General features: G+C 47.9%; 1 protein-coding gene across 1 annotated transcript; it reads left to right on the forward strand.

The window, feature by feature from the left end:
• The first annotated feature begins 8,826 nt into the window (after nucleotides 1–8,826).
• On the forward strand, nucleotides 8,827–10,607 carry ARL11 (ADP ribosylation factor like GTPase 11). Its single transcript, XM_040991054.1, has one exon. It carries the CDS (start codon nucleotides 9,500–9,502, stop codon nucleotides 10,046–10,048), a length of 549 nt encoding a protein of 182 aa, XP_040846988.1. The 5' UTR covers nucleotides 8,827–9,499; the 3' UTR covers nucleotides 10,049–10,607.
• The last annotated feature ends 1,889 nt before the right edge of the window (nucleotides 10,608–12,496 follow it).

The following is a 12,496-nucleotide window of genomic DNA, read 5'->3' on the forward strand; positions in this document are numbered from 1 at the left end:
AGTTCCTTCCTTTCCTTTAGCCCCAGGTTCGACATCTATAAATGTCAGTCAAAATATTTTCTCTCAGAGAGGTGAGAGAAACCAAGACATTACAGTGTAACACAGGGCACGGGTCAGGGACTTACCCAGTGACTCTTTGTTAAAGCACAAGGAGATGGTGGCTTTGGGGTGGGTACATGGGTTGGGGCTCTATATCCAAAATGTAGTAACTGCAGATCAGTAGAGCACAGGTGTGCCCATGGCTGCCAAGGGGCTTGAAGGTGTCCAGAGAAGATGGCTTTGCAGTTCTTGTAAAAGAGATGCAAACTGGGACCTGCAAGGTGGCACGACGGGCTAAGCCCCCACCTGCAGCACCACCATCCCTTATGGGTGCTAGGTTGAGCCCTGGCTGCTCCTTTTCAAATTCAGTTCGCTGCTAATGCATCTGGGAAACAAGCAGAAATGGTCCAAGTCCTTGGGCTTCTGCCACCCACATGGGAGAGCCAGAGGAAGCTCCTACCTCCTGACTTTGGACCAGTCAGTTCTGGTCATTGTAACCATTTGGGGAATGAACGAGCAGATTCAAGATCTCTGTCTCTTCTTTCTGTAACTCTGCGTTTCCAATAAAAACAAAAAGAGGAAGAAGGAGAAGGGGAAGCAGCCAGAGTAGAAGAAGAAGAGATGCCGGATGTGACCCAAAAACCCAGGAACCCTGGGTGCTCTGCAGAACCTAAAATGTGACCTGGAATCATCTATGCCTCTTTTAGGCTTTTGTATTTTAATTTGGAAAATTTCAAATGCACGCAACATGGACAGACTCATACGGTATCCCTGCATCTACCCAGCTTCAGTAATGATCTGTGCATGGCCAATTTTGTTATGTTTCTATCCCAAGCTACATTTCCATTATCAGATTACTTATGAGCCAAGCTCGCAATCATTCCATCAATAAACATTTTAGTACTGGCTCTTCCAGTATTATCTGGTAGTCATCTCAGTATTGTCACATTGTTTTTTGTTTTGTTTTGTTTTGCTTTATTGGAAAGTCAGATATACAGAGAGGAGGAGAGATAGAGAGGAAGATCTTCCATCCATTGATTCACTCCCCAAGTAGCTGCAATGGCCAGAGCTGCACTGATCCAAAGACAGGAGCCAGGAGCTTCTTCCGGGTCTCCCGTACAGATGCAGGTTTCCAAGGCTTTGGGCCATCCTCTACTGCCTTCCCAAGCCACAACCAGGGAACTGGATGAGAAATGGAGCAGTTGGGTTTAGAACCAGCGCCCATATAGGATCCTGTTGCATGCCTAAAGCAAGGATCTTAGCCTCTAGGTTACCACGCCAGACCAGTTGTCATAATTTACCAGAAGTGCCGGGGCACACTAAAATAACAGACTGATGGAATTATGACTCCTTACGAAGGACTATAATATTGTAGCAACACGGTGAAAATCTTTTGGTAGTTTGGGCAGGAATCCCAATCTATACAAATTGTAGCATAAAATTCAAAATAAAAATTTAGCAACAACAACAAACAACGTGATAGGGTCCAATGCAATAACCTAGCAGCTAAAGTCCTTGCCTTGCACATGCCAGGATCCCATTTGGGCACTGGTTCATGTACCTGCACTCATGTGGGAGACCCAGAAGTAGTTCTGGGCTCCTGGCTTTGGATCAGCTCAGCTCTGTAGTAGCCACTTGAGGAGTGAACCAGCAGAGGGAAGAGCTTTGTCTCTCCTCTCTCTGTAAATCTGACTGTCCAATAAAAATAAATAACTCTTAGAAAAAATAAGACAACAAAAGTTAAAAAAGACTCATGTGAACAAAATAGATTGCGTGGACACATTGCTAAACAAACCAGTGACACATCACAATTATGTTCTGAAAGACCGAAATCAGAACAGACTCAGAAAGATACATGTGTTGCAAGATATGAAATGATATCATAGACGACTGTTAAAATGTGTACCCAACTATTGATTCTGATCATGACGATGTAAGTATGCTTAGGACTGCTCCCTGTAGACTTTCATGTTGTGACTCTTTTAGCTTTGTTTTAAAAGCAGAGAGACACACACAGAGGTCTTCCCCTCATTAGCTTACTCTTAAATCTCACAACAGCTGGGCTGGGCCAGGCCCAAGCCAGGCTCTGGAACTAACCCATGCTTCCCACATGAGTAACAGGGACGCAAGTACTTCCAGCTGTCACCTGCTGCTTCCCAGCCTGAACAGGAAGCTACCGTGTGAAGCAGAGCCTGTACATCTTAGCTGCTGAGCCAAATGCTAGATCCCTATTTGACTTTCCTCTTTCCTTCTCATTCTCCTCATTCTTTTGTTTAAGGTTGATTTGTTTTTATTGGAAAGTCAGCTTTACAGAGAGAAAAGAGTCACTGGTTCACTCCCCAAGTGGCTGCAATGGCCAGAGCTGAGCCGATCTGAAGCCAGGAGCCAGGAGCTTCTTCCAAGTCTCCCCTGCAGATGCAGGGTCCCAATGCTTTGGGCCATCCTTGTCTTCTTTTCCAGGCCATAAGTAGAGAGCTGGACGGGAAGTGGTGCAGCTGGGATACCTTTGCTGCCCATCTGGGATCCCAGCGCATGCAAGGTGAGGGTTTTAGCCACTAGGCTACCACGCTGGGATCTCCTCCTTTTTTAATCCCAAAGGCAGAGTTATACAGAGAGAAGAAAAGAGAGCAAGAGAGAGAGATCTTTTATCCACTGGTTCACTCCTCAAATGGCTGCAACCATGTAATACCCAGAGCCAGGCCTATCCAAAACCAGGAGTCAGAGGTCAGGAACTTTTTCCAGGTCTCCCACATGGGCACAATGGCCCAAGGAATTGACCCATCTTCTGCTGCTTTTCTAAGCCATAACCAAGAGCTGGATTAGAAGAGGAACAACCGACATGAAGCAGTGCCCATATGGGATGCTGGTGCCACCAGCAGGGACTTAGCCTACTCCACAGCACCAGCCTCTCCCTTTTGACTCTTGAACAGCACAGTGTTGCTATGGCTTAGTTGTGATTGGAGTATGTCCCCAAAGGGTTCAATAGTTGAAAGACTGGTACCTTTTCTTCACAAAGCAGCCAGCTTTAGAAACACCACTATAATGGCAGAAAAACAGACTAATACAAATGCATTACTATAGTCATCATCACCTCAGTAACACTTTTTTTGCAAACAGAAGAAGAGAAGTGAACTAAACCCCTCATTTGTGGGTGCACAAGGCTAACCGTTACTCGTTCGGGAAACCCAGCTAATGCCAAGCACTGATCTGAACGTCTACCTACCAAGTGACCTTCATCCTCCTCCTCATCAAGTTGGTGGGCTTTTTTTTTTCCCCTGCCAACTAAAACTATCCCATCCAGTTCAGGAAGTGTGGGTGATTGAATAACAGCTGGTACTGACAACCTTCTTTGCATATTGAGACAACTGTGAGGGAAAAATACCAAAAATTCACTGCACCAGCTCCTGCACGGGGCGGACCTGGAGCTCAGCACCCAGACTTGGCTCAGCCTCCGTGTCATCCTCCCTGCGTATTTTTGGACAAAGTCTCAGGTCACTGTTTGTTTTCTCCCTTGGTGTCGGCCAACTTCCTGTGAATATTGCAAAACCAGAAGCCGAAGCGGCTGCAGGGCAAAGCTAACATTCTTCAGGCCATTCTCACAGTTTCTGGCAGTAAATCATCGGCTGCTGTTTCCTGCTCCTGATGTTTTCTTTATTTAGACACAGAGATGAACTGCCAAGATAATATTTCTGTTCATATGGGGAGAAACCATAAAGAGAGACAACCACAACCATCCTTCCCAGCTCTGCTCTGCTTCTTTCTCAGTTATAAAGAAACAGCACTGGAGCAGATGTTGGGTACAGTGGTTAAGATGCTTATTGTAGGGCCCTCCTCATCTTACACATACCAGGATCCATATGGGTTCCAGTTCGTGTCCCAGCTAAATTACTTGGGTTTACTGGTAGTGAATATTAGGGCGCTATTAGAGGTAAAACTGTCTATAACTCAAGTACTTGCTACCCACATGGGAGGCCTGGACTGAGTTTTTGGCTTTAGTTGTTCTCAGCTCTGGCATTTAAGGAGTAAACCAAATAATTTTTTTTTAAAAGTAAATTAAAAAAAGAAAATCATCAATAGAACAGGCAAGAGAACCAGCAGGAAAGCTCTAGAAGATGAACTGTACCATAACTGTATAGCACTCACAGACCACTTAATGTGAACACAAAATAAAATTTGTAATGTAAAATAAATACATTTTAAAGAGCCTATAATCTGCTTACAGTGGACTCTGAAACTAATTCTGTTAGATTTTGTCCTATTTTTCATATATAACAATGTTGCTAAGGTGGAGGAATCCACCATGGGGGGAGGGGTATGGGAGGGGTGGGGGGGATCCCCAGCGCCTATAAAACTGTACTACATAATATAATGTAAGCAACAATAAAAAAAAAAACATAATAAAGTATATATGATTTAAAAAAAAAATAAAAAGGCATAAATATTGAAAAAAAAAAAAAACAACAATGTTGCTCTTCCTGACTCATGAACGTGCAAATCTATTTTGAGTAAATTTTGAAGTTTTATAGGTGACCAGTATTTCTCTCAACTGTTCAATAAAAACTGCAGTAAACCTACAGAATATTTGCACTTTAGACATTACTCCAACCTTCTTGCTTCACAGATCAGAAAATTAAGGCTGGGAGGGACAAAATCATTTACCCCAGGCAATAAGGTAGGAAGTAGCCAATCTGGGGCTAGGACCAGTTCTCCTAACCCTCAATCTGCATTCTTCCCAATTCACAACTGTGCCTCACTGAGGGTTACGCAGTCCTGTCCCATCTCATTTACAAAATACCAGGCAAGAACTACTACAGTATTCCTTCTGATTGCTCAGTTTTGACTTGATGATCATGGTATGTCAACAACAAAATTATGAGCACTTGAAACATATATATGTGTGTGTCACAAACATGGTCATTGCTAACACATCAAGAAAAAAAAAAATCTTAGAAGACAGCATTAGCCCAGCTTAATAGCCTAGTGGCTAAATCCTCGCCTTACATGAGCCAGCATCTCACATGGGCACCAGCTCATGTCACAGCGGCTTCACTTCCTATCCAATTCCTGTGCTTGTGGTCTAGGAAAGCAGTAGAGGACAGCCCAAAGCCTTGGGGCCCTGCACCCACATAGAAGACCTGGAAGAAATTTCTGGCTCCTAGCTTCAGATTGCCTCAGCTCTGGCCACTTGGAGAGTGAATCAGTAGATGGAAGATCTTTCTCTCTGTCTCTCTGTAAATCTGACTTTCTGGGGCCCGGCGCAGTGGCGCAAGTGGTTAAGGTCCTCGCCTTGCACGCCCGGGATCCCATATGGGCGCCGGTTCTATCCCGGCAGCCCCGCTTCCCTTCCAGCTCCCTGCCTGTGGCCCAGGAAAGCAGTTGAGGACGGCCCAAAGCTTTGGGACCCTGTACCCGCGTGGGAGACCCGGAAGAGTCTCCTGGCTTCAGATCGGCATAGCATGGGCCGTTGTGCTCACTTGGGGAGTGAATCATTGTACAGAAGATCTTCCTCTCTGTCTCTCCTCTCTGTATATCCGCCTTTCCAATAAAAAAAATAATAATAATAAAAATAAATCTTAAAAAAATCTGACTTTCTGATAAAAAAACAAAACATTTTTTTTAAAAGATAGTATCACCTTGGGAGAAGAGAACTTTCTATCATGGAAGGTTGTGGGAGGGGAAATGTGTCAGACACCCATGCCCAACAGCATTCCCACTGTCTTCTTGCCAAGAGCAGCACAATATTCAGATAGAGGTAGAGGGCAGTGTGTCCAGTAAAGTGGTCCTAGCCCGGCTTAGCCAAGGAATTCCATCCTCCTTGGACAATGTGATATGTATGCGTAAGGGGGAAACTGGCTCTCAGGAGCTAGCCCTTTCCCTGTTAAACAAATAAACACATGGACCAAACACACAAGGAGACCACTGCCTCTCCCCTTTCCCCTGCTTGTAAACCATTAATAATTAGGGTAATACCTGTGCTGCCACCCCAAAAAGAAAGCATCAACCACCTGCTGACAAGTGAACAGAGAGAAGTGGGCTCCCTGATGAGTCCCTCCAGACTTCCCATCACATGAGAAGTTACTCAAACCCTGCTGTTCCTGCACCTGCAGCTGTGTATTCTGTAACTGCACCTCCCTGAGCCTCAGGGTGGCTGTGAAGAGGCAATGAAACAATGCAGCACCTCAAGGTGGCTGCCACCATGAGCAGACTTCAAAGAGTTCATGGGGAAATGGAATTAAATAGGCTTTTCTTCTTTGGGTGTGAAATTCAGTTCTTCATGATCCATATTTCCCAAACATTTTTTGATCACCTCTCCCGTCACAAGCATGGTAACTACTTTATCACAATCCTCAACAGTGGGAACATTGATCTATTCCACCAGTCTCGTGCATTTGGCACATTCTCTCTCCTACACTGCCACCTCTGTCTGGGGGTCAGGGCCTCGCATGAGGTCAGGGTGGTCCAGCCTAAGAGACCCAAAACCAGGGTCAGGGTTGGGTATTTTGTGCCTCTTGGGATGGCTGCATCCCATATGGGAGTGCCTGGGTTGAAGTACTGGCTCCACTTCCCAGTCTAGCTACCTGCCGATGTGCACCTTGGGAGGCCACAAGCAATGACAGAACTTGTCGGGCTCCTGCCACCCACTGGGGAGACCTGGATTGGGTTCCTGGCTCCTGACCTTCACCTGAGCCAGTCCCAGCTGCTGTGGCTACTTGGAGAGTGAACCAATGCATGGAAGATCTTTCTCTGCCTCGTCTGTTTCTGTCACACTGTCTTTCAAGTAAAATGAAAATAAATAACAAATAAACCATTGAAAGCACAATTTGTAGTGCAACACAATGAACTACGGAAAGACCTTAGCAATACTATAATAAAATGGGGAGAAATTAATACATGGGAGATGTGGAGGATACCCTATGCTTCTAAATTGGTACTGTGAAAACTGAAATCTACTCATTGTATACAAATTAGTAACTTTTAAAAAGAAATCAAAATACTTTAACAAAAAAAAAATTTCTTAGCAAGACATGAGTCTTTTCTTCTGTCTCACAAATCCTTATGCCAGTAATCCAGTCTACAGAAACGACCCAAACGAAGAGAAAAACATTATCACAAAATCTTTCACTCAGCACTATTCACAGATATGAGAAGTAGAACATACTATTTTCTACTGATGTAACATAATTATAAAGCCAACCCAGTAATTTTTACTACAGACTGTAGAAACAACTTTTATATACAGTTAAATGGAAAAAAAAACAGTACGAAAGCATATGTCCATTCTGATTCTAACCACGTGGGACACCACTATGATTAGGCTGGACTATAATTGGCAAACTGATTGTTAAGTGCAGTGGAACACAGGAAATGCAGGAGCTGTGGACTGCTGAAAAACTGACTAGAGAAAGTAGGAAAAGGGTAGGCATTTAGCACAGTGGGAAAATCACTGGACACCGGAATCCTACCTGAGAGAACCTGAGTTCAATTCCCAGCTCCTGCTGCTGACTTCAGCTTCCTGCTAAGGCAACAGAAATGGTTCAAGTGATTGGCTTCCTGCCTCTCACCTGGGTGACCTGGTCTGCATTCCTGGCTCCTGTGTCCAGCCTGGGCTTGTGGGCATTCTGGAGAGTGAATCAGCATCAGGGAGTTCTCTATGTACCTCTAGAAAGAATTAACTTAAAAAGCTGGAGAGAGGAGAAGGAAAAAGGTAAAAAAGCAAGTCATACGGCTCATGAGGGTCACTGAGGTGATTAGGGAGAGTCCAGAAGAGTCCAGGCAGCCAAACGCAGAGCCAAGCGTAGAGCTGAGAGTGAAGGTTAGAGTGAAAGGCTGTGGCTGAACTTGGACGTGACTCTGAGCTTGCACACCCGTCTTCATACATTGGATCTGAGTTACTGGATAACAGGAGTTCAGGCTGGGCTGGGTCCTCCCAGGAGCTGAAGAGCAGGGGACATCTTGGTGTCCCATTGTCCCTAGCCAGACAGCGCCCCTCCCTTCAACCACCTAGGAAAAGGAAGCAGAAAAAAAGAGAAGCAGTGGGAACATCACTTCCTTTGTGGCTGGCGCTGGGTGGAGAAAGCAGTTCTAGGGACAAGGCGAACGTCTGAGGAGGACGTCCTGCCCCCGGCTCATCAAAAGGTGCAAGGTAAAGGAGATTGCTACTCCCCGACCCTTGGGAAGAGGAATGCGTGGTGCCTGGCTCGTCCAGGGGCAGCTGCCACACATTCCTGGAGGTGAACATGGCCTTCTCATTTAAGGTGAGAACAGGTCGCCTATCTGGAAGCAGCAGAAGGAGGGCCCTGCCACCCTTGTGGGAAGCCTAGTTGAAGTTCCTGGCTCTTGGCTTCGGCCTGGCCCAGCCCTAGCTATCATAGGCATCTGGAAAGCGAACTAGCAAATGGAAGATCTCTCAGCTTTCACTTTCTCTTTCATGTGCTCGCCGCTGTTTGTAGATTTAAAAAAAAGAAAAAGAAACATTTAAAAAATTAGGGGATTGGGAGGGCTCTCTCGCCGGGGCCGCCCAAGAGTCCCTTCATCCTGGGCTCTGGAGTCACCACCTTAGGTGGCAGGAGTAAGAGGAGAGTGAGCAGGAGGTGGGAAGGCTTTCTCTGCTGCTCTCCTGGGACCCCGAAAAGGGACAGCTGGCCGGGCTTTATGGCGTGTGTCCTGAGGCACAGAGCCTGAGTGTGAGGATGCCAGGGAGGGTTTCCCAGGGCCATGCCCCCTGGGTTGGGGATGCGCTGAATGTGACCACCTGCCGTTCCTTCACTCACTGCAGGGAGGAGGAGTGGACCGGAAGCTGCCACCAGACGACAGGACGGACACAGGGGCAGCTCGGCTCCCTCAGGTTCAAGCATTGCTTAAGCTGCATCAGTGGAGCCTTACAAGGGGCTTGGAAGACATCAGCAGTGGTTTTGGATTCAAAGATGCCATGTTTGATGGTTCCAGTTGCACCTCCCCTACGATAGCACAGCAATTTGGCCACATCAGTTAAAGGCCACAGGGCTGGCCTTGCAGTATGGCCCTGAACTAAGCATCCCCTCCTCCCTCCATGGTCTCAGCATAGCTTCTGTTTCCGGGTTCAAGCTAACTGGACTGGTCAGAGGTCAGAGGCCACGGACCAGCAAGAATTCAAGCCCTGTTTCTGGGATTTCCACTGAATGTGTTCCATCTACTCTTCCTGCCTCCGGGCTGGAACTAAGGTGAGTGAGCCACAGTCTGTGTCTTCCAGGAGGTCCCATGCTCACCTTGGAAGGGTCAGCGGCCTATAACTCACCATCTCCTCCTTCCTAGCCCTTGTGCAACCTCCAGCTGTGTCTGAAACCTGACCCTGTGTAAAGACTTTCCCTGTTTTGGGGCTGAAGTTCTGCCCTGTGCCCACATGGATCTGCGCCCACAACCCCCTAAGAGAAGCTGATGCACATTCTCGGCCTTTGTCCCCTAGGGTTTAGTAGGAGCCACCATGGGCACCGCAAATTCCAAAAGTCCCAAGGCAGAACCTCAGGTGGTGATGATGGGCCTGGACTCAGCAGGCAAGACCACACTCCTGTACAAGCTGAAGGGCCACCAGCAGGTGCAGACCCTTCCCACGGTCGGTTTTAACGTGGAGCCCCTTGAAGCTCCTGGGAACCTGTCATTGACCCTCTGGGACGTTGGGGGGCAGCCTCAGCTCAGGGCCAGTTGGAAGGACTATCTGGAAGGCACAGACATCCTCGTGTATGTGCTGGACAGCACAGACAAAGCCCGTTTGCCTGAGGCTGTGACTGCCCTCCTGGAAGTCCTGGCCAGCCCCAGCATGGCCGGCGTCCCCTTGTTGGTGCTGGCCAACAAGCAGGAGGCACCCGATGCCCTCCCGCTGCTGGAGATCAGGGACAGGCTGGGCCTGGAGCGACTGCAGGAGCATCGTTGGGAGCTCCGGGCCTGCAGTGCCCTCACTGGGGAGGGGCTGTCTGAGGCCCTGAAGAGTCTGAGCCGCCTCCTGAAACCCCGCAGTCACCTGTATCACCTGTGAGGGCCGCAGGGGGCAACACCAAGCCGGAACAGCAAGCTAAACCAAGCAGACCACAGCTCGGCTCACACCAACTGGAAGAACCAGCTCAGTCATCAGTTCATCTCCATGTTCTTGGGACCTCTTCTAAGAAGGTGGTGCTTTCGTTAGAAAGTGATGGGTGCATGGTCTGTATTGTCATGCGAATGATCAAAACCCCCTACTGAGCTCTAATGAGCACTGAACAGCTCATTACCAAGTACAAGTAGAGCAGCAGGGGGTGTAGAAAAGATACCCTTATTCACACAGGAAGCGGGTTTCTACATCAGATTTGCACAGCATTTGGGCATGACTACATTGGTTCATGATGAGGGATTTTCCTCGTAGCCTCAAGACATGTGTCACTCACCCTGTGAAATGGAACAGCCAGGACCAACAACAGAGCAAGTAGGTCTGCTCCCATTGGTCCTGCCTCTAGAAGCTCAATGCGCTTGGCTCCTGGGCAAGAGGCTGGGAGCCCCTCCAAAAAGACACACTCCCTTCTTCTCTCACCAGGAGAAGCCTTTGTCACCTGCATTGGTTCTTAAGGAAGGTCAAGCCTTCCTTAACCCTTTGTCACCTGCATTGGTCTTTTTGAAAACTCTTTCATTTCCTGTTTCCTTGGTAGAGTGCATGTTTTTCCTTAAATAACAGATCAGCCCATTCATTCATGTGTTCAGCTCATCAAAAAGTAGGCAGAGCATGATTTGCGGTGGAAAGCACTGAGCCTTTAGATATGGAGCAGGTGTTGCCCATGAGGATAGTGCATGCTGCACTCCCATCACTGCCCAAGCTGATCCCAGAGTCTGCATTCCTTGAGCCATCTGGGCTCCCTTCCTCCCACATCTGTCACTTGCACTTGTTCATCTGTGGGGCATTTGCTCTTCCTGTGTGACTCCCATGGGCCCTGGGCTGGGTAGTTCTGCATCAGCGTCCACACAGAACTTCAGGATTTTCATTGCTTCTAACTGACTAATATGTTGATTTCTCCAAGGGACTGTATGGACAGTACAAATCTGGACTCCAGTTGACATGGGCCCTACAGAATCTATTTCTGACAGTGATTATAATGGTTTTCCTTATATTCCCATTCCAAGGTGGACAATTTGCTTCTTCTTACTGTCCTTGTGGACAGCACATTTTTTTTCTTCAAAAAAAAATTTAAATAATTTGAAAGGAAAAGAGATAGACACAGAGACAAAGATCTCTCCAGTGGTTCATCCCCAAAAGGGTGGGCCAGGCTACAGCCAGGTGCTTGGGACTCCCTCTGGGTCTCCCACGTGGATGACAGGGACCCAAGTACCTGAGCCATCACCCACTGCCTGCCAGAGTTGCATCAGCTAGAAGCTGCAACCAGAAGCAATGACCAGCCTCTGGATGCGGGATTCCCATGCAGCATCTTAGCTGCTGTGGCACTTGCCGCGGTGGGACTAACGTTCTCTAACGCCTTTCAAAGAAGTAGCATCTGTTTAAGGCTTTTGCTGCTATTGAAGGAGTTTCTCATCGGGCACTTTCTCCCCTGTGCCCACACAGGTGTTACGGCCTCAGCCCAGGCCCCCGAGCCCACATGGGCTTCTCTACTGATCTCCCGGGACTCAGGCTTCTGGCTTCCACCTAGCCGCTTTGACTGCGGCTTCTGTCTTCACCCATGCCACTCATGGGTTTCCCTTTTGTTCAGAGATAAGAAGCGCCACGCTGCTGAAGTTTACCCAGCATGTCCGTGACGTCACAACAGAAAAGAATCTGCTCTGTGCTTAGAGAGCCTGTGCTTGTTTTGGGTCCTGGCCAGGAGCTTGCCCATGTGCCAGCAGATGTGTGAGCTGGTTCAACCTGGGCAGCTGCATGTGGCAGAAGCTCACGTGCCAGCAGGAGACAGGTTAGAGAAGAAGCAGATCTCTGGGTAGGGAGTCTCCAGGGCCCTGAAAAAAAGCCGAGAAGAAAATCCACCAATGACAAGACCCAAGAGGCTAATAGGTTTCAAGAGCTAAACTGGGGGCTCGAAGCTGAACTTGAGGCCTGCTTTGTAATAAAAAGGACAGCACTGGGGTCCAGAGGGGGCACCTCCTGAAGTGGAGGTGGGACACTGGCCTTTGCTGCTGCTTCTTGGATCTACCAGAGCAAAGAGAGAGGAAGGATGAGCCGGAGTTCCCCATGGAAACTAAGGAGAAGTCTCTGCCCCCTCTTCTTAGAGTTTTTATTTTAAAATATTTTAAAATCAGGGGCCAGCACCCTGGCATAGTAGGTTAAACCTCTGCCTACAGTGCCAGCATTCCACAGGGTTGCAGATTTGAGTCCTGGCTGTTCCACTTCACATTCAGCTCCCTGCTGATGTGCCTGGGAAAGCAATGAAGGATGGCCTGGGGCCTTGAACTCCGAATCCAAGTGGGAAACACAGAAGCACCAGGCTCCTGGCTTCAAACTGGCCCAGCTCTG

Source organism: Ochotona curzoniae, unplaced genomic scaffold (genome assembly GCF_017591425.1).
Source record: "Ochotona curzoniae isolate NIBS_2020 unplaced genomic scaffold, NIBS_Ocur_1.0 contig_64, whole genome shotgun sequence".
Classification (NCBI taxonomy): Eukaryota; Metazoa; Chordata; class Mammalia; order Lagomorpha; family Ochotonidae; genus Ochotona; species Ochotona curzoniae.